A 19,979-nucleotide genomic window follows, 5' to 3' on the forward strand; every position below is an offset into this window, starting at 1 on the left:
TATTTGTGTTAGGTATTTAGAAATATGCCTCTGCGTTCGAGTGCAGTGCATTTACTGTATATTTGGTGCTACCTGTATCGAGTGTTATAGTGATACAGTGATATGCTGCATAGCCACTTAATGGTGCAGCAGTACAGATATTAAAGGGCATATAGTGACATGTTTGTTGCACTGTATTAACGTCAATTATTATTTTCTGTACTATACTGTTGTGAATGACAATAATGAGCATAGTTTAGTATTCCTTTATTTGTTTATTAATCAGTAATTATTACTATTGCATTATTTCTTTTTCTTTCTCTCTGTTTAGACCACATACACTTATTTATACAAACTTGTATATTGGCATCCTGATCCTGGAAATAAAGCTGATAAAGGATTCTCTGGCCGGAATCTTTCTGTAGTGCTCCCATCCTAAACGAACCACTAGTCCATATTTTACACGTATGTAACATAAAATAAAGTGTATCAAGATTGTATTGAAGTGCACTTCATGCGTATCTACATACCTTATCCATTTAAACCACTAGTTCACAGCTTAAATCAATGCAGAAGCTTCTTAATTACATTAAAATTACAGAATAATACACAGGTATAAGCTACGTAAAATAAAGTGTATCAAGATTGTACTTAAGTGTACTTCATTTCTATCTTACCTTATCCATGTGCACCTTACTTTGAATTAACTCACTAGTTCACAGCTTAAATACATGCAGTAGTTTCCTAATTACATTGCAATTACATAATATTACACAGGGATAAGCTACGTAAAATAAAGTGTATCAGGAATGTACTTAAGTGTACTTCATGTGTATCTATAAACCTTATCCAACTCGGCTTGCTACATATGTGTAACAGTAGCTGCCTATTACAATGTGCATAATTACAATCTGTAAGTACAGGCTGTTCCATAACTTAGTTACATGTTAATTACATTTTGTTACATGTTATTACAACGTCGACTACTAAGTAATTAATCAAGTAATTACTCTCTATCACAAACACCGTAAAATTAAGTGTAACCGAAAAGTTTAATGCGGTTATGATAGATGGTAGACAAAGTATTCAGGTTTTTGGGTGAACAATGCCCTTTAACAAAATGTCACAGATGTGTTCCAAATTATTTAAAATATTTCATAGAACATACTTATTAGATTGTATGTCAGCCTCAAAGGCCTGCTTGGAGATGAAGTGGTATTCTACGCCCTCCTTTTCATGGCTCTTTCTGGGTCTTGTTGTGTCTGTTAGAAAATTATTATATATACAATCATTTCAGTTAATGTCACATATTTGAATTTGCAATATATGATATGTAGTTATTGAGATTAGAAGCTCTTCAACTTCAGGAATTTCTTTGATTCAGCTTCTAATGTATCAGCCAGGACCTCCACAGTCTCTAATGTAGAACTAATCGAAAGAGTTAACTCACGTGGTACAGCAACACCGTACCGATGAGGATTCTCAGCAATCACCTTCTGCTTCAGCTCATTGATCCGAGCACCAAGAGATCCTAGAGAGAGCGAGAGAGAGAGAGAGAGAGAGAGAGAGAGAGAGAGAGAGAGAGAGAGAGAGAGAGAGAGAGAGAGAGAGAGAGAGAGAGAGAGAGAGAGAGAGAGAGAGAGAGAGAGAGAGAGAGAGAGAGACCAAATGAAGTTACATTCTGAAGACAAGCTGATATTTGGTCATTTAGATTCATCTGAAATCCCTCGAATCTTACCTATCAGCACCACAAGCCTTGGTTTATCTTGAGGTCTCATCTGATGTAGGGTCACCTCTTCATATATGAGGAACTCATTCTCTGCAGACTCCGCTAAATGAGACTCTTTGGTAGAATCCTGATGATCCTTGCGGCTTAGCCTGAAGCTTCTCCTTAGACCAGCTGTGAGAGCAGAGAGATTTTCCAATAGATCAAAGTAGGAAAAGAACATCTAAAAACGAAGATCAGAAATAGACATGACAGAATTGATACATAACATGATACAAAGATCAGACAAAAAGACAAGGGTGGAAAGAGGTGCATCCTCCAGACTAAAAATATTACGTCTCTCACACTGCAGCTGATTTTATGTTACAGCTGCATCTCAGGGTCAAATAGCAACACGCTGTTCATCTGCTTTGTACATTTTAATATGCATTGAATAAGTTAAAGCAGCAATGCATCTATTTACCTTACAAGTATGAAAGAAACGTGGTACCTGAGTAAAACTCCCAGGAAAAGGCCTGGCCACAGGACGGTGCCACCGCCTTACACTTTGGAAAAACTACAACTAATGTTAGACCATCACACATCCAGCATAATTCTATAGAGACTATCATGAGCTATCAGCCATGCCAAAGCCTGCGTGAGCCATTAGCCCAAAGCAATAGTTCCCTGGCTATAGAAGTGCACCTGTGCTTTATACTTAAATGAATAGTTCATCCAAAATTAAATGTTCCAAATCGTTTTTTTCCCCCAATGGAAGTCCATTTCCATCACATAAGGAAAAAAAACATGCTTTGGTAAATCATAAATATGAGTTGAAATTATTCTCAAAATAATTGTCATCATTGTCTTTTGATCTCATAATTATGTCTTTTTATCTCATAACTTCTCAACTTTTTATGCCATAATTATGACTTTGTATTTTTTTCTTATGTGGAGGAAATGGAACAATAAAATAGAAATGCTGAAGAACGTACTGGCCGCTTTTTTCCATAAAAAGAAAGAAGTGAATAGAGACTGGGGCAATCAAAATTAAAAATAACAAAAAAGCACCATTGTTCATGTTCTGAATCCACATGCGTGCAAATATGGTGCCTTTAGGTGCAATGTGTCAGGTTTTATGTCAAAGTGACATGACAAATAATTTAAATTTTAATATGTGAAAATGCAAATGAGATATGAGATCTACAGCAAAGGGGTAGATTATAATAATTATATATGTGAATAATGACTTAAATGTGTTCCTCGCAGACAGAATTTTGGGGTAAACTGTCCCTTTAAGTAGTAAGCGCCACAAAGAATGAGCACAGAAAAATCTTCCTCTTAGCAAAAAGCACACACTAAAAACCATTGAGACTAAAACTCAGAGGGAGTTGTCCAAAGCTAGCAGCGGAGCAGTGGGCTGTCAAGATGTGACCAATGGCTGGGGTCTTAGGATGTGCCAAGCGCTTGATTGCTGTGGTGAAGTGCACCGAAGAGCTCACAATGAACCCAGATGATATTTAAAGTGATTAACTCCACACAACAAAGCGTCATCCAGAGCCAAAGCCATATGGAGTGCATTTCAGTGTGTAGGGTACATCTCTCACCTACGTGCTGTCCACTGACACTGCCCTCACTGTCACAGTCCTCTGGAGGGTGGGTGGGAACACAACAGATGAAAGGGTACAGGAAGGAGAGGACAATCAGTGGGGTGACGGGATATATACATTTTACAAGGACATTTTGTAGGCCAGATACTCAGAGGTTAGAGTTATTGGAGAGGCAAAGAGAACCACAATAGCAAAATGAAGCAGCAAGCACTGAGCGCAGGGATTTCAGCATCTGTACTGCATTCAGATGTTGAGTCCTGTAGTTATTTTCATGGACTAGCCATAATTATAAGTTAGTAACTAATACCCGACCCGTCATACAATTTTACAGACTTAAGAATGAATTTGAGAAGAATTTATAAATATTTTTATTTCATTAGGTTACACTTTATTTTAAGGTGTCACTGTGTAATTAATTACACAAAAAAAAGTTACTAAGTAATTTGAACTAATTAACAACTTGTATGGTTTATGGTTAATTGCTTTTTTAAATTTACTGTAACTACTATACTAAGTAGGCTACAATTGTGTAACAAGGACAATGTAAAATAAAGTGTTACCTTTTAATATTTCATATTTAATGACATTTTGTCAAAATCACCTACCTTTTTCACAAGATTGTTCACCTCGGGTAAGCAGAATAAGAAAACAAACACAATTGCTGTAACATGAACAAGTATGAAAAGCAAATGAATATGGAATATTGCAACAAGTATTGTAAATTTTGATATAGGCCTGGTCAAAAGTATAAATCTAACCCTTCATTTAATCTATCCCAATATCTATTCTTAAAATCCTACAAATGTTTTCAGTGAATTGTACAGCACTTCTTGCAGATGGGGTACTCAACTGAGTACTGAATGTGACGAGATACTTGTGACTCTTATGAGTCTGTATTTTTTAGTGAATCAAAAACATAGAGCTCTACCAACATAGTCCCATTCCAGAAACGAATGAACTATGCACTGTTTTTTAAAGGACTGTTAAAAAGCTTAAATGGATCAAATCAAAAATGGAATCGAATTGAGACCTTGTGAATCTGAATCTGAATCGATACAAACATTTTTAAACATTTGAAAGCATCTGAACGTAAACAAAAACGTTTTCTTGCAAATAACACTGTATTTCCTGGGTCATTTAACAGGAAGGGATTAAAAACGAAATAATTAATCTGAATATACCAGCGTTCTTCTCCATTTGGCTTTGGCAGGTACGCTTTCACATTTTCTCCAAGGGGTTTAGTCAGCACACCGCAAAAAAAGATGCAATTCCACCTGTCTTCTGAGTATCTGCCTCATTTTCGGAAATTTAGTTTTAAAGTTAGCAATCCACATCTAGTTAATTAGTAGGTACCCTATTTCTCTAAAGCTACCCAGTAGTTTCTGAGAACTTACATGGTGTTGCTCTGGGTGATTTAGGGCTCTGATGTGTTCCCATTTTCATCCTATACAACAGTCGTCTGCAAATTTAGAAAAGAGACGATATAATTACAATAAGAAATTTTATCTAAGAAGAATCATAGCGGCATAATGTCCTCAAATATTTACTCAAAATAAATCAACTGCTGTTTTAATGAATTTCTCTAAAGCATTTAATCTATATATATATACATATATATATATATATATATATATATATATATATATATATATATATGTATATACAACAATACAACATTGCAGGGCAGGAGGAGGCTAATCTGAATAGAAAATTGACCAATCAGAATTGATTTTCAAATAAGGCAACATACATTTTTCTCAAAAATGGAATTCCTTCCCTATTAAGATCCAATCAATTGTTCTTTTGAAACCAGTTTCATTTTCACTTTAATGGGTTTAACCCTAACATCATTATCATTATCATGACAGTAGAGAGACTTCAAATGTATCCAAACAAATCCAAATTACTGAAGGATCTCAGAAGTGAAAGAGTGAACAAAAGAGCAATATAAATATGAACAAATCATGATTACACCCCTGAAAATCCCTTTGTGGACCACTACTGCATATCAAGGACATCTAGGGCCCTATCTTGCACCCAGCGCAATTGACTTTGTACACCGACGCATGTATCATTCCTATTTTGCACCCGCGCACAGCGGACTTTTCCTTCCACAGACGCACGTCGGTAAATTAGGGAATGAACTTGCGCTCCCGGAGGCGGTTCAGCAAAAAGAGGAGGCGTGTTCCGGCGCAAATGTTCCCTGGTGCTATTTTGCAGTTTGAGAAACCAATTCCGCCACTGACCAGGAAAAACCTAGGCCATTTCTCAATACCAAGTATGCAAACTTCGGACTTGCGTTCGACTTAGGAGAACGAACTCCCGATGACGAGAGGACGCAAGTCCGGTTATTCTGCAAATGGAACAGCGGCGTTCTTGATCGCGTCACTCAGCACGCTCTGGCTACTCCGGTTATCTTTTTATGTATATTTTAGGCAACAATAAAACTAAATATGTTATAAAACAACTCTCTGCCTCTTTTCATTAAAAAAAAATCTTAAACACATTAAATGGCCACACAAATGTGGTTCAGGCACTGTGTACATTGATTATCTTCACTGCATATATTTATAACAACACAAAATATAAAACACAACCCTGCTTCTTTTTGTTTTCATTTAAAAAATATGAAACATTATTGAACATTAAAACTGACATTTAAAAAACAGAGACGGGGTTGTGTCATTTTATTTTATTATACGTGTACAGTGAAGAGAATGTATAATAAAATAAATATAAAAATATTCTATATTTTAAAATATATAGCCTAAAATAAAATTACACAACCCTGACTCTCTTAAATGTCATATCCAAATCTGATATCCAGTATAAAAGTATAAGTAAATAAAAATAAATAAAGCAAACAATTCAGTCAAACATAAGTCAGCTTAAAATAGCCTAAATATATAAAATTATGAAACTTCACTTTGGCCTCAGCCAAAACGATTTGCCATGGAACAAATTATAGATTAATGAGACCAAAGATCGCCCGTTAGATATACACAAGACGAATTATATCTCATTCACCAGAGCCAGAGCCAGCGGCAAACATCAGAAGCCTGGATCTCACAACTACGAAAACATCAGATACATTTTTCAAATAGGCGCTATCTTTATAAATAAACCACAGATTTGAGCTTTAAACAACTATATTCTCGACTGAAACACTCTTAGAATTACATTTCGTGACACAATAACAGTAGTATTTTGATATTACGTGGGTTTTCTCCTCTGTCATTGACGCTTGCTGGTGGTCCGAGATGCATTCTGGGATACCTGTCTGTCTCAAGTCCGCACATGTCACCTCTACATGCATCCTCGGTAAAAGGGGCGGATCAAGAACACATCCGGGGATCTGAACTGGACTTGGCTAGATGTGAACTTTGAATTGGAACAGTACTCGGGCAGCGACTGATGACGTTTCACAAGTCCACAAGAACACAAGTACAGACAAGAACGCATATTGAGAAACGGCCCTAGTCTAAAGACAGTGGCGTGTTGCGCGTTAGTCATATGCTATTTTAAGGGCGCGTGCTTGGCCATTATGTAGCGTGTGAACAATGCGCATACACTTTAATTATCTAATCTAAACAGACGCAGCAGTTTTAATTTTTGCCAATCATACATTATTACAAGGAAAAATATTAACACACTAGGGAAATCATCGTTGTGTCCATGAAGATGTCCCATCCCCATACAATGTCACTTCTCTGTCTTTTAAGGTCTTTTAAGAACGTCGGTCTCCTCGGCTGTGAACCGCTCCTGGCGTGCGCCTGGCAAATCCGCTGTTATAATAGCAATCCACCATGGAACAAGCGCCCTTGCTCTTAAAGGGAATGTGAGATGACACTGAAGCTACTTCAGACCAACCCATTTTAGATTTGCGTCGGGCGCAAGAGTCATTTATCCCGCAGGTATAATAGCAACAGCGCCCGGGATTCGCCCACAAAGTTACTTGCGTTTCGTGTTTGATACTTGTGTTTCAGATCGTTAAAATAGGGCCCCTAGTCTATTAGGGACTGCCAAAGGTAAATAAGGGTAACTGTTGACATGATTTTTGCTGTGTACCTCTCCTGGAACTGTCTTGAAGGAACAAGGCCGGCACGCAGGTTGCTGTCTCCCACTCTTTTGGCCTGCCACCACGTTGGGTCGTCCTGGCTCACCACCTGCAGGATGTCCCCACATGTGAAAGGCAGTCCTGCCTCCTGGCAGGGTGTGGCCTTGTCTTCATATGGAGTGTAATCAAACAGGGCTCTTAAATAAACCTTAAAGAGACATAAAATAACACTGCATACATTACCTGCAGCAGCTGCTATTTATTCCCTCCTATGACTTTCAAATAAAGTGATTACATTTACCTTACTCTCACTGAATCTGTCCTCCTCCTTAATGGCAGGGATAATCTTCAGAGTGATCGAGCCCTGAGACTGAGACTGCAGCCCGACAAGCAATAATCAAGGACAATAAATCACGCAAGTGCTTTTTTAGATGAAGAATCTTAAGGGAATGACTCAGCTTTTGTAAAACAACAGAGGAATAGTGAACACACCAGAATCTGGCTGATCTCCTCAGGACGTTTGTGTATGATGAGATTTCCATTGACCTCTCTCAACTCATCTCCAACATGCACCAGACCTGAAGAAGAAGTCAGTCAAAAGTCATCATGGTGCATTTAAAATACAGTGGGAACCGAAGGTCTGATACTAAACATTTATTTCACGTTCCTTTCTCATTTAAAGTGTAACTTTAATTTAAAGTGTAACCGATTTTCAGCTGCTTTGTATTGTTACAATCTTTGTATTGTTACAATGTTGGTAGTATATGTAAATAAAGAATGTTTACTCGTATTACGTGTTACAGAAAAAATCATGTTTATTTAGTTGGTTGGATGATTTGTTTCAGGCAGAGGTTTCGGGTGATGTTGGAGCTGATCCGCGCATCTCTACTGACCTGTCTGAGGGTATAGCAAGTCTAGAAAAACCCTTGAGGGTGGAGCCTGTTCTAGGCTGACAGGACTTGTGCCTGAAGGGCCAGTACATCTAGGCTGTAGAACCTGATAAATTTGGACTGCGATGATCAGCCGGCTGCCGCACAGATGTCAGCCATGGATATTCCACTAGACCACACCCAAGAGGAGGCCATCCCTCTGGTGGAGTGAGCCCTCACTCCTATAGGGCACTGCAAGTTCAGGGACTTGTAGATTAGCGCTATCGGATCCACTATCCAATGGGACAGTCTCTGCTTTGTAGCTGGCAGCCGCTTAGAGCGTCCTCCGAAGCACACAAAAAGCTGCTCCGATTGCTTGAATTGGCTGAAGTGCTCAATGTACACCCTAAGGGCCCAGACCTGGCAGAGTGGGTGAGGGGGGAAAGGGGAGAGCAGAAAGCGACATAATCTGTGCTCTCAAGGGCGTGTAGAGCACTTTAGGCACATAGCCTCTTCTGGGTTTAAGGACCACCTTACTGTTGTTAGGCCCAAACTCAAGGCAGGAAGGGTCTACTGAGAGAGCCTGCAGATCACAAATTCGCTTGACCGATGCCAGAGCCAACAGGAGAGCAGTCTTTAGTCTTTAGGCCGAAGGTCAGCTGTCGAGAGCAACTTGAGGGGAAATGGAAATGGAGGGCCTCTGAGTGCCCTCAGAACAATGGACAGGTCCCAGGAAGGGACTATGTTGGGGTGAGGCGGGTTTAGCCTCCTGGCCTTACCCTTAGAATAACACAACACTCGCACCACACTCGCGGTGGGATGCAGGCCTTCAACCAGTGTTGCAGAGGCCGCATGTATAACAGGCCCAAGGGAACTACTGAGTAGGCTGCTGTCATGAGGCCCAGTAGCTTCTGAAATGTTTTTAAAGGGAGGTTGCTCCCCGGTTTGAATGCCGTCGCAGCTGCAAAATTTTCAGGGAGCAATCTGGCGAGATCCAAGCCTGCATGTCAGACGAGTCGAGTACTGCCCCATGGAAATCAATGCGTTGGCTGGGTGACAGCGAGTTTTTTCTCAGGTTGATTCTGAACCCCAGCATTCTAAGTGGTTGATGAGCAGATACCTGTGAGTGCACAGCTCCTCCTTCAATTGGGCTAAAAGCAGCCAATCGCCGAGGTAATTCAGGATGCGAATTCCCCTCTGTTTCACTGGGGAGAGAGCTCTATCCATGTATTTCATAAAAGTGCTCAAAGTTAGAGACAGTCCAAATGGCAGGACTGTACATTGATAAACCACCCCCTCAAAAGCGAATCTCAAGAACTGTCTGTGATGGGGGGCTATCTGGATGCGAAAGTATGTGTCCTTCAGATCCACCGATAAAAATCATTCCCCTGGGCATATCTGCAAGAGGATTTGTTTCAAGGTTAAGTGTGTTTATCAGGCTGTGAGCTAATTGGAGTGAGTAACCCCATTTTATTGTCTCTTAAACCCAATTCGACACACCCGGAATGGCTTTGGGCAGTGAGGGGTTGGAGAACCACAGTTGGCAGCCTATCGTACTGTGATGAAATGCTCTTTTTGTGATTTTTTTTTATTTTTATTTATTTGATTCGCTATAACAGTGGGAAAAAATATTGGCGCCCTTACAACAGGAGATGGGGGTCCAGTACTAGCAACAAACACAATGCCTCCAGCACCCGGAACTGAACAGGGGGTTGGGAGGTGAACACACATTTTTTTCTGTGGCGGTTCGGCCTTGGAAGGACTTAGCCTTCTCCTCTTTGTGCCCAAAACATCAGGACTGCTTAGTTGGCTCAGGGTCCAGCTCTAGCTTAGGGTGGGGTCCCGCTTTGGAAATGGGTAGCAGTTCACCGGGCAGAAGCACTGTTTCACCTTGGGTTCTGCCATCTGCTGTGGCTGAGCAAGGGTGGATGCCCTTAAGGCGACAAAAAGCAGCTTAGGAGCATACTCTTTAAGGCAAAGATTGGCTCATGGCTTGTGATGTCTTCTGCACTGCCGTGAAGCCGTCCACTGCAGGACTGAACAAGCCCGAGGGGGAAACCGGGGAGTCAAGGAAAACTGTCTTATCAGCATCCTTGATTTTCGTTCAGTTGTGCCAAAGGTGGCGCCCAAGGACCACCAAGTTGGCCATGGTGTGCCCAATCGCCTGGGCTGTGGTTTGGTGAACCGCAGGGCACCAGCGGTCGAGCAGCGCAGCTCTCTGAAGGTAGTCGGGTCAGAGCCACTCTCGTCTATGTCTGGAGGAGATGTCGTCCTGCATGGCTTGGACAGATGATAAGCTTTCACCTTCCAGCCGAGGGCCATGGGTGGAAACAGATGCATGGCAACAGCTTCTTCTCTATGTGTAGCCCTTTTGTCCACTGAAGAGGATAAGTTGACGCGCTGTATAGGTTGTGCATGGCGTCTTAGTAAGTTCTACGTGGACTTCTGATAAGAACAGGGCTGGTCGCTGGCAGGGGGCCTGTTGGCTGCAGGAATCATTCATCGAAGCGGCTGCGGGCAGGCTCTTCCAGAGGTGACCAGTCCATGGCCAGCTCAGTTACAGCCTTGGTGAGGACGTGGATGAGCTCTGAGCCCTGCTGAAGTCTCGTTAGTCAGTCTCTCTAGGTGCTGGATGGGCAGAGTCGTCACCGGAGTTCGCCCAGTCCTCTGCATCAGATGCCACGAGACATCGAGCCATCACAATCGCCCTCGGAGTCTGCGAATGTAACCGTGCGGCTCGAGCCAAAAGAGGGGCGTTGGTCATCACGGGTGAAGAGCACTGGTAAATCAGCACGCTGTGGGGAGAGTGAGGCACGCGGGCACTGGGCCAACATGACCTTTTCTACCTATTTGGCAAACGGGAAGACAACAGCCTTTTTTCTCTATTTTCTCTAGTCAGGAAGCACCTTTTTCATTTTTTACCCTCACCTTTCGACTGTAAAAGCAGCCAAGTTGAATTGAAAGCCCATTTTGCCAGTGGTGAAGTGCAACTTTAATACAAAATGTTACATAATAAATGATCTTCATAACAGTACATTTTATACTTTATAAACTATATATTATCTTTATAATTCATAATAATTAAAATAAATAGTACAATAGGTAGCCTATATATTTTAACATGTCTTTGTTTGAAACTTGGGTCCCACTTTATATTAAGTGACTTTAACTACTATGTACTAACATTGAAATTAATAATTTTATACAATGGACTTATTGTGTACATATATGTTTTTATATTGTACTTATATTTTTAAAATACCTGCATGTATTTACAGCGGTAATTAATTTATGTAATTACATTTGTAATTACACTGTTGACTCTTCCCTCACACCTTAAACCACCCTTAAACCTACCCATACCAGCACACCTGTCCCTAACCTTACCCGTATCACACCTCAATAGCAGAACACGTATTTACAACACAACATGAACACAATAAGTACATTGTACTTATTTTTCTATGTAAGTACATAGTACTTAAAGCCACTTAATATAAAGTGGGACCGAAACTTGTATTATTTTCAGGATTAAATAAAAATCTTAGATTAGTCTCAGATTTTTGGACCCCACTGTATAGAAAAACATATTATGTACAAATATTTCTCAATCTTGTTTTTTGTTTTTCTTTGAATGTTACAGGATTTCATGCATTAACAGATTTGTTCAATAGGACAACCTTGCACACAATGTGCACATCATATTTCAGCAGAATTTCCATGGCAACCATGAAATCTGCTCTGTATATTTCCAGTATAATCTGTAATCCCGAAGCAAATCATAATCTCAAGGATTTTAGTCAATATTTTGCTTGTGATCAGAAAAATCCACTATGAATGCTATTAATATCAAGGAAAATAATGATTCTGCTGTGTTTGCAGTATCCTTGCTAACTTCTCATTTTCATTTCATTCGATTTGTATTTTTTTTAATCCTTTTTTATTTCTAATAGAAGAGATTCTCAGTAAATTATTTGCATAACAATTGAATAAATGCTTATTCAATTCCCTCACTTTATCTCTCCATTGAGAATTAAGTCGTCTGTCATGGTTTTACAGACTGAACAGTGTTTGACTTAGATGGTCCCTGATTGCGTCATTACAGATTATGTTACATCAAATCTGCTGAGATAGTTGTCTGGCTACAGTCTAAAAACACACAGTTGACATGGGTAAAAAAATGTTATGCAGATAAGGGGAGGGACCAGGCTGTCACTCACCACTGCGGTCTGCAGCCCCGCCCCTCATGATCCTTGCAACCACCACCGCTCCAGTTACCTCGTCCCTGCGGATGGTCGCACCCTAGGAGACACAATCGATTGCAAAAGTTATACTGTATAAGACTATTTCGTATGTCTTGATGATGGTGGACAGAATAGCCATTTTATAGAAAAAACAGCTCAACCATCGTAAAATACATTTTATGTAACCTGTTCTGATGCATAAGGTACACAAATATTTGGTAACGCTTTAGATTACAGCCCGGAAAGTACTGTGTAATTAAGAGGAATTTACAGTGTAACTTTCTGTAATTATAGTGTGCCTATAAAGTACTTGCATGTAAGTATAAGGGAGCAATATGTAAAGTTTTGGGAATAAGGGGATAACAACCAGGATAATTAAACAAATATTTATACTGTAAGTATTATAGAACTAAGGGGTACTTATTCTACTATTATGATACAACAATCTTACATTTGGGAGCAATTTAGCGAGAACAGACACTGCGTAACTTTTTGAAATAATGGTGAACCAGTACATACTGTATAGCCTTTTTAAAAATTACATTTTCTGGTAATTTTTAAAAATTACACAATCCTGGTTGTTACCCCTTTATTCCATAAACTTAAAATATTGTTCCCTTTTACTTATATTGTAAGTACGTTATAGGTACACTATAATTACCGAAGGTTACGCTGTAAAATCGCTTTAATTACGCAGTACTTTCCGGGCTGTAATCTAAAGCGTTACCAAATATTTTTTTGCAGAAACTCACAAGAGGCTCCTTGTTCTTCACCAAACGCACAATCTTCACTGATTCTTCCTCCAGTTCATCATCTAGATCATCTGGTAGAGGGGGGAGCACAGGCTCAAAATTCTTCTGTGCAACCGTGTCATGTACTGTTAGCACTGCCTGGTGGGTCATGGAGAGAATAATCATAACAAAAGTTGACAGGATGATCCACTAGTGCTGTGGAAAAAGAATGTGCACGTGTGTAAAAGGGAGAGATAATTAACAATTAACATGCAGACAGAGATGTATTGACTTAATAGTAATACAAAAAAGAGAGAGAATAGAGAAAACCGATGCCTGGGGCACATGGAGGAAATGATAAAACGTCGATTTAAATGATAAAAAGTCCAATTAAAACGTCGTAAAATGCAAATCTGATTTTATTTTGTCAAGCCGCACACAATTAAATTAAAATTAATTAAGCTTAATTAGGCCAAGATTCTTTTAAATACCGATTTAACAGAAGTTATTGTGTCAGCCTCATATATGTAACAGAATCTGCATAGTGATGTTGAGGCTTTCGAATGGATTTAAAGGAGCAACTGTTTATATACATCTGACCTTATTTCTAAAAATATCATAAATTGTATTTAGAGATGAGATGATTCACCAAAAAGACACATATACACACAGTTAAGGAAATCTCTACAGAAGGCACAAGTGACTTTCACACCTTCACATGTGGAGTGGTAAGAAGTGTTAATAGCTCTCTCTCATCGTCTTCCAGTGGTCCATTCTGCAGCTCCTCTGCGACCTGTCAGTGCAAAGCACAAGAGTGTAATCAAAAATGCCAAAACCTGACAACAATTCAGGGGCGGATCTACCGGGCTGCCACACTAAAAAAAAAAAGCATTGCCACCCCATCTGCCATCCCAGATTTATCCCAGCATAAAAATAAAAGCAACCATTTTTTTCCTGTGCCTCATTTTAGCTGCTGCGCTTTAATATATGATGACATAAAAAGGCAACAAAAGAAAAAAGGCAAGAAAACATGCTGTGTAGGCTAGTCAACTTCATTAACAGGTGATATAGCCCAGTTCAATTGTTTTTCCATTTGTGTTTGTGAATCGGAAAATTTGAGAAATTTGCAGTAGGCTATTGTTCTCTTACGAGAGATACTCTCGTACTGCGTTGTCGTAGCAACGCATTGGGGAAAATCCTTTTCCACGAGAATACTGAAGCAAAAAATTATCCTTAATTTTGTATCAATGTAAAACGCATTGCCACAGCATACAGACCTAGGCGAGACAGCTCGCGTGCCTATTGGCTGCTGTGCGGCAAATGCTTAAGCCAATCGAGCGAGCCCTTGAGTGACGTCACACCCAATGAGCCCTGCGTCACGTCCCGCCGAAACGGGCGTGGCTTAGGGCTATATAATTCGCTCACAGGCTTATGAACTCTGATTTTTAATCCTTCAGCGAAGACACCTCATCGCTGATCCGAGTGAAGAAGCAGCGCCGTCGAGAGAGCACTTCAGCGGGAGAGTCGTGAAGCTGCTGGCACCGCCGCCTTCTTCGCCTTCCAGCTGCGCGTTCCGGCGCCTATATCCTTTCCTCCTTATTGAGTGTGTGTGAGTTCGCCGGCGCGACTCACACTTTTTTCTCTGTATCAAAAGAGCACGTCTTTTTCAAGATGCCTTCCTGCGGCTCGTGCCGAGCCACACTCAGCGACGGGGACCGCCACGTGATTTGCGCTTCCTGCCTGGGTGAGCAACACGCGGCTATCGCTCTTGCGGATGGCGGCTGCCATCACTGCGAACTTCTGCCTTTGGCGACTCTGCGGACATGCCTGGCGTCGTTCCAGGAGCCCGTGTTTTCCGCTATTTGGACGATTGGCTCATTCTAGCCCAATCTCATTCAGAGATAGTGGCGCACAGAGCCCTGCTGCTGAGTCACCTCGAGAATCTCGGTCTCACAGTAAACTGGGAAAAGAGTTCGCTATCCCCCAGACAGAATATTTCTTTTCTGGGACTGGAACTGAACTCGCTGTCAATGACAGCGCAGCTGTCACAACAGCGCGCGCTGCGTATTCAGCGCACAGTCAGCTCATTCCGCTGCGGCGCTGTTCTCCCTCTAAAGAGCTTTCAGAAAATGCTAGGTCTGATGGCCTCAGCATCATCAGTACTCCAGCTGGGCCTGCTACGCATGCGCCCACTGCAGATATGGCTCAAAGGGAGGGTGCCCTGCAAAGCATGGGCCACCGGTCGGCTTCGCCTCAAGGTCAATCAAGCTTGCGTTGCAGCTTTGAAACCTTGGAAGTCAAAAGACTGGTACCTGTCAGGTGTAAGCCTAGGGACTTCCTCGAGTCTGAGGGTGGTGTCTACGGACGCATCCAACGCAGGATGGGGAGCACTGCTCGAGGGCAGACCGCTGTTTGGCCTTTGGTCAGAACGAGAGAAGCTCTTACACATAAACTGCCTCGAGATGTTAGCGGTGTGCAAAGCACTCACTCACTTTCGTCCCCTGATAATGGGCTGCCATGTACTGATACGTTCAGACAGCATGTCAGTGGTGTCGTACATAAATCGCCAGGGCGGCCTCAGGTCCCTGTCGTTATACAGGCTGACCAAACGCCTTCTGGTATGGGCGCGCTGCAACCTCCTTTCACTAAGGGTGGCGCACGTGCCAGGGCACCTGAATGTTGGACCAGATGTACTGTCCAGGAACCGCGTTCCGGCAGGAGAATGGTCGTTACACCCACACACAGTACAACTGTTGTGGAGGAAATTCGGCAGAGCGGAAGTAGACCTCTTTGCGTCTCCAGAAAATGCTCACTGTCCAGAATTCTTCTCAAAAAGCAAGGACGCCCTGGCTCATCAGTGGCCGCGCCGTCCTCTATATGTTTTTCCTCCTGTCTCCCTCCTGACCCAAGTGGTGGAGAGGATCAGGGAAGAAGGATGCTCGGTGCTGCTGATAGCACCGCTATGGTTGAATCAACCCTGGTTCCCAGCTGTGATGCAGTTAGCCAGCACCGCCCCATGGCCAGTGCCTCTGAGGAGGGATCTCCTTTCTCAAGCAAATGGTTCGATTTGGCATCCTCACCCGGAACTATGGTCCCTTCATGTGTGGGCCATCAACGGGTATCCGCTGACCTCCCTCAGGGAGTGTTAAACACGATCACACAAGCTAGAGCTCCGTCTACGCGACGGCTCTATGCGTCTAAATGGTCAGTTTTTTCTGGCTGGTGCACGTCTCGTAGTGTGTCACCCCCAGACTGCGGAGTAACAGAGGTTTTGTCCTTCTTACAAGAGCTGTTGGATAACGGGAGATCCCCTTCCATGCTCAAAGTGTATGTGGCGGCTATAGCGGCGTTTTCTGAAACCGCACACGGCCAGTCCATAGGAAGGAACGATTTAGTCATTCGGTTCCTTAAAGGAGCTAGGAGACTTAATCCACCCAGACCTCCCACAGTTCCCATTTGGGACCTTTCCACGGTGCTGGACGCCATGAAGGGTCCTTACACGAAGGTCATGAAGGTTGGGGACTTACACGCGCTCTCAGTGAGCGCGTCGTTAATGGAATTTGGGCTCAATGACTCCAGAGTCGTGCTCAAACCTAAGCATGGTTACGTTCCAAAATACCTAAACACACCGTTTAGGGCGCAGGTTATTTCCCTGTCTGCCCTTCCGGTCATCGGGGATAATATGGACGAAAATTTCATCTGCCCAGTGAGGGCATTGAGAGCTTACGTGTCGCGCTCGTCTGCTTTCAGACAGACAGAGCAGCTTTTCGTTTCGTTCAGTGGGCGTCTCAAGGGACTGGCCACTTCGAAACAGAGCCTATCCAGATGGATAGTGGACGCTATAGCTCTAGCGTACGCATCCAAAGGCATTCAGTGCCCTTTGGGTGTTAGAGCGCACTCCACGAGAAGTATGGCTTCTTCGTGGGCTTGGTCGAGTGGGATTGCCTTACAGGATATTTGTATGGCGGCAGGCTGGGCCTCACCGTCTACATTTATCAGGTTTTATAACCTGGAGGTGCCCGCCTTACAGGCCAGGATATTATCGGTTTGATTAACCGTATTTGTATTAGACTGATTTTATGGCATTGTTATGCTGAACTGCTGAGTGCAGTCAATTTTGTGCAGATCTGCTAAGTGCAGTCAATTTTGTGAGAGATGGTGGTTAGAACCCACCTCTTTCAGGATTCTCTGTGAGTCCTACAGGTGATTATGTACTATATGAACCCCAGCTCAGTGCTCTGGGTCTATGGTGTCGGATCACTGCATACACGGCGTCTTACAGGGTGTTCCCCAATGCGTTGCTACGACAACGCAGTACGAGAGTATCTCTCGTAAGAGAACGTACTCGGTTACTAACGTAACCTCGGTTCTCTCTAGAGAGAGGAACGAGTACTGCGTTTCTTGCCGTGTATGCGCTCTGGTTGTTTCGCTTTAAAAATCAGAGTTCATAAGCCTGTGAGCGAATTATATAGCCCTAAGCCACGCCCGTTTCGGCGGGACGTGACGCAGGGCTCATGGGCTGTGACGTCACTCAAGGGCTCGCTCGATTGGCTTAAGCATTTGCCGCACAGCAGCCAATAGGCGCGCGAGCTGTCTCGCCTAGGTCTGTATGCTGTGGCAATGCGTTTTACATTGATACAAAATTAAGGATAATTTTTTGCTTCAGTATTCTCGTGGAAAAGGATTTTCCCCAATGCGTTGCTACGACAACGCAGTACTCGTTCCTCTCTCTAGAGAGAACCGAGGTTACGTCAGTAACCGAGTACGTTTTCCACAACACTTCTTATTTATTTTTAACTGCATTGTAACTATTTTTGGCGTGCAGATTCTCCGACTGCCTGCTCCACTTTCATCGTGGATATAGGCATATTTGCCTTCTGATCTGACTAAAGAGCATATATGGTTAATATTTTCTCTCTACCTTAGATCACATGTAAGAATTGCAACCTTGTGCGGGAACGGCAGGGGTAAAGACAAAACTCACTCTCGCACGCACGCACGCACGCACGCACGCACACACAAAACACACACATAAACACACGGATATGTGATGTACGGTCATTCTCCGTATAGGCGTAGGCCTACTGGTTTTTCTAATGTACATGTGTTTTGATATAGGCTATATTCTTCACAGAAAATGAGCCAAGGCCAATGAGTCTGAGTTTGAAAAAATAATTAATTGTATGCTTTTTCTTTTGCTAAAGAATGAAAACAAACACCATACAAGGGTTAATTTAGGCTGGTTTCACAGACAGGGCTTAGATTAAACCAGGATTAAGCCTTAGTTAAATTAAGACATTTATGTATCTTTTATAAACTTGCCTTAGAAAAAAAAAAGATAACTGGTGTGCATCTTGAGACAAAACAATGGCAGTGACATATTTTAAGATATTATGTCAGTTGCTTTCCGTTAAAAAAGCTCAAACATGCATTTTAGGGTGTGTTCACATTTGTAGTTCGGTTTGCCTGGTTCGTTTGGGCTGGACCAAAAAAAATAAAAATTTAGTTCTGGTCCGCTTAGCGTTCAGATTGGCATTTTTAACATAGAACCTAAAAAGGCATAGGGATATGTTTACAACCTGATTGGTTGGCTTTTATGACGTATTGCCTATTTTAAGACAGACCTTACCCAACATCCAAAACAATGCTTTGTGCTGGGCTAAATGCACTCGTTTTATGTCCGTAGTCCACATATGATGGTATTTTGACCAGCTGAGAACTTGTGAAGAGCTTATAAAATGTGTGAAGTAGTCAAAAACACAGACAGGGATCCCTCCGTCACACAGAAGAGAAGATTTAGGTTTTGACGCCTGTATTGAACTCTGACGGCAACATCACGATCTGTTCCAGAAAGGGAAGCCATGGAGAAATAAATTTCTGATTCTCTCAGCCAAACTCATCCGCCCTTCATTTTCCACTACAGGTGCAGGATTCTTCTTTGTGGAAAAGAATGCTTCCCTCTGCCTTTGTATTGACTATCAGAGTTTGAACAGCATCACGGCAAAGAATACATATCCTTTGATGACTTCAGCCTTCGAGCGGTTGCATGGGGCTTCCGTTTTCACAAATTTGGATCTCCGCAACACGTATCATTTTGGTCCGCATCAGGGAGGGGAATGAGTGGAAGGTCGCTTTTAATACCTGTATTTAATACCAATATCTGGTCATGCAGTTTGGGCTGTCCAACTCCCCCGCGGTCTTCCAAGCAATCATTGGGAGAGACATGAGAGACATAGTTGATCAGTTCATATATGTTTACCTAGATGACATATTGATATTTTCTGCCTCTTTCCATGATCATGTTCAAGTCAGGTGGGTGCTTTAGAGGATGCTTGAGAAAGGGCTTTTTGTCAAGGTGGAGAAATGCGCTTTTCATGCACAGTCAGTCCTTTTCTTGGGGTTCATTGTCTTGTCCGAGGGGGTGTGCATGGATCCCAACAACATTCAGGTTTTGGTGGATTGGCCAACCTCAGATTCCCGCAAAGACCCGCAGAGGTTTCTGTGCTTTGCCAATTTCTACAGCCATTTTATTCTTAATTACAGCAAACTGGTCGTCTCTCTGACTGTCTTGACCTCCACCAAGGTGACGTTCAGGTGGTCTAGTTCAGCTGAAGCTGCCTTCTCCAACCTGAAGAGTCACTTTGTTTTGGCTCCCATGCTTGTGACCCCTGATTCCTCATGTCAATTTATGGTGGAGATCGACGAGTCTGAGGTGGGGGATGGTGCGGTTCTTTTCCAGAGCTCCTGGACTCAGGGCCGGCCCTGGGCATAGGCGGAATAGGCA

The 19,979-nt window shown here is 42.3% G+C and overlaps 1 protein-coding gene across 1 annotated transcript in view; it reads right to left on the bottom strand.

Annotated features, from left to right (window-relative positions):
• Positions 1-19,979, bottom strand: part of mpp3b (MAGUK p55 scaffold protein 3b) — a 37,099-nt gene that overhangs the window by 6,388 nt on the left and 10,732 nt on the right. Inside the window, exons 5-17 of the mRNA XM_079596241.1 lie at positions 13,908-13,988; positions 13,217-13,354; positions 12,441-12,522; positions 7,844-7,929; positions 7,653-7,727; positions 7,363-7,559; positions 4,689-4,753; positions 3,900-3,920; positions 3,292-3,333; positions 2,196-2,261; positions 1,718-1,879; positions 1,430-1,510; positions 1,148-1,241 (exon numbers count right to left, since the gene is read on the bottom strand). Coding sequence (XP_079452367.1) covers positions 1,148-1,241; positions 1,430-1,510; positions 1,718-1,879; positions 2,196-2,261; positions 3,292-3,333; positions 3,900-3,920; positions 4,689-4,753; positions 7,363-7,559; positions 7,653-7,727; positions 7,844-7,929; positions 12,441-12,522; positions 13,217-13,354; positions 13,908-13,988 — 1,190 coding nt within the window. The remainder of the gene's footprint in view (positions 1-1,147; positions 1,242-1,429; positions 1,511-1,717; positions 1,880-2,195; positions 2,262-3,291; positions 3,334-3,899; positions 3,921-4,688; positions 4,754-7,362; positions 7,560-7,652; positions 7,728-7,843; positions 7,930-12,440; positions 12,523-13,216; positions 13,355-13,907; positions 13,989-19,979) is intronic.

The sequence above is a fragment of the Phoxinus phoxinus genome, assembly GCF_949152265.1.
Source record: "Phoxinus phoxinus genome assembly, chromosome: 21".
NCBI lineage: Eukaryota > Metazoa > Chordata > Actinopteri > Cypriniformes > Leuciscidae > Phoxinus > Phoxinus phoxinus.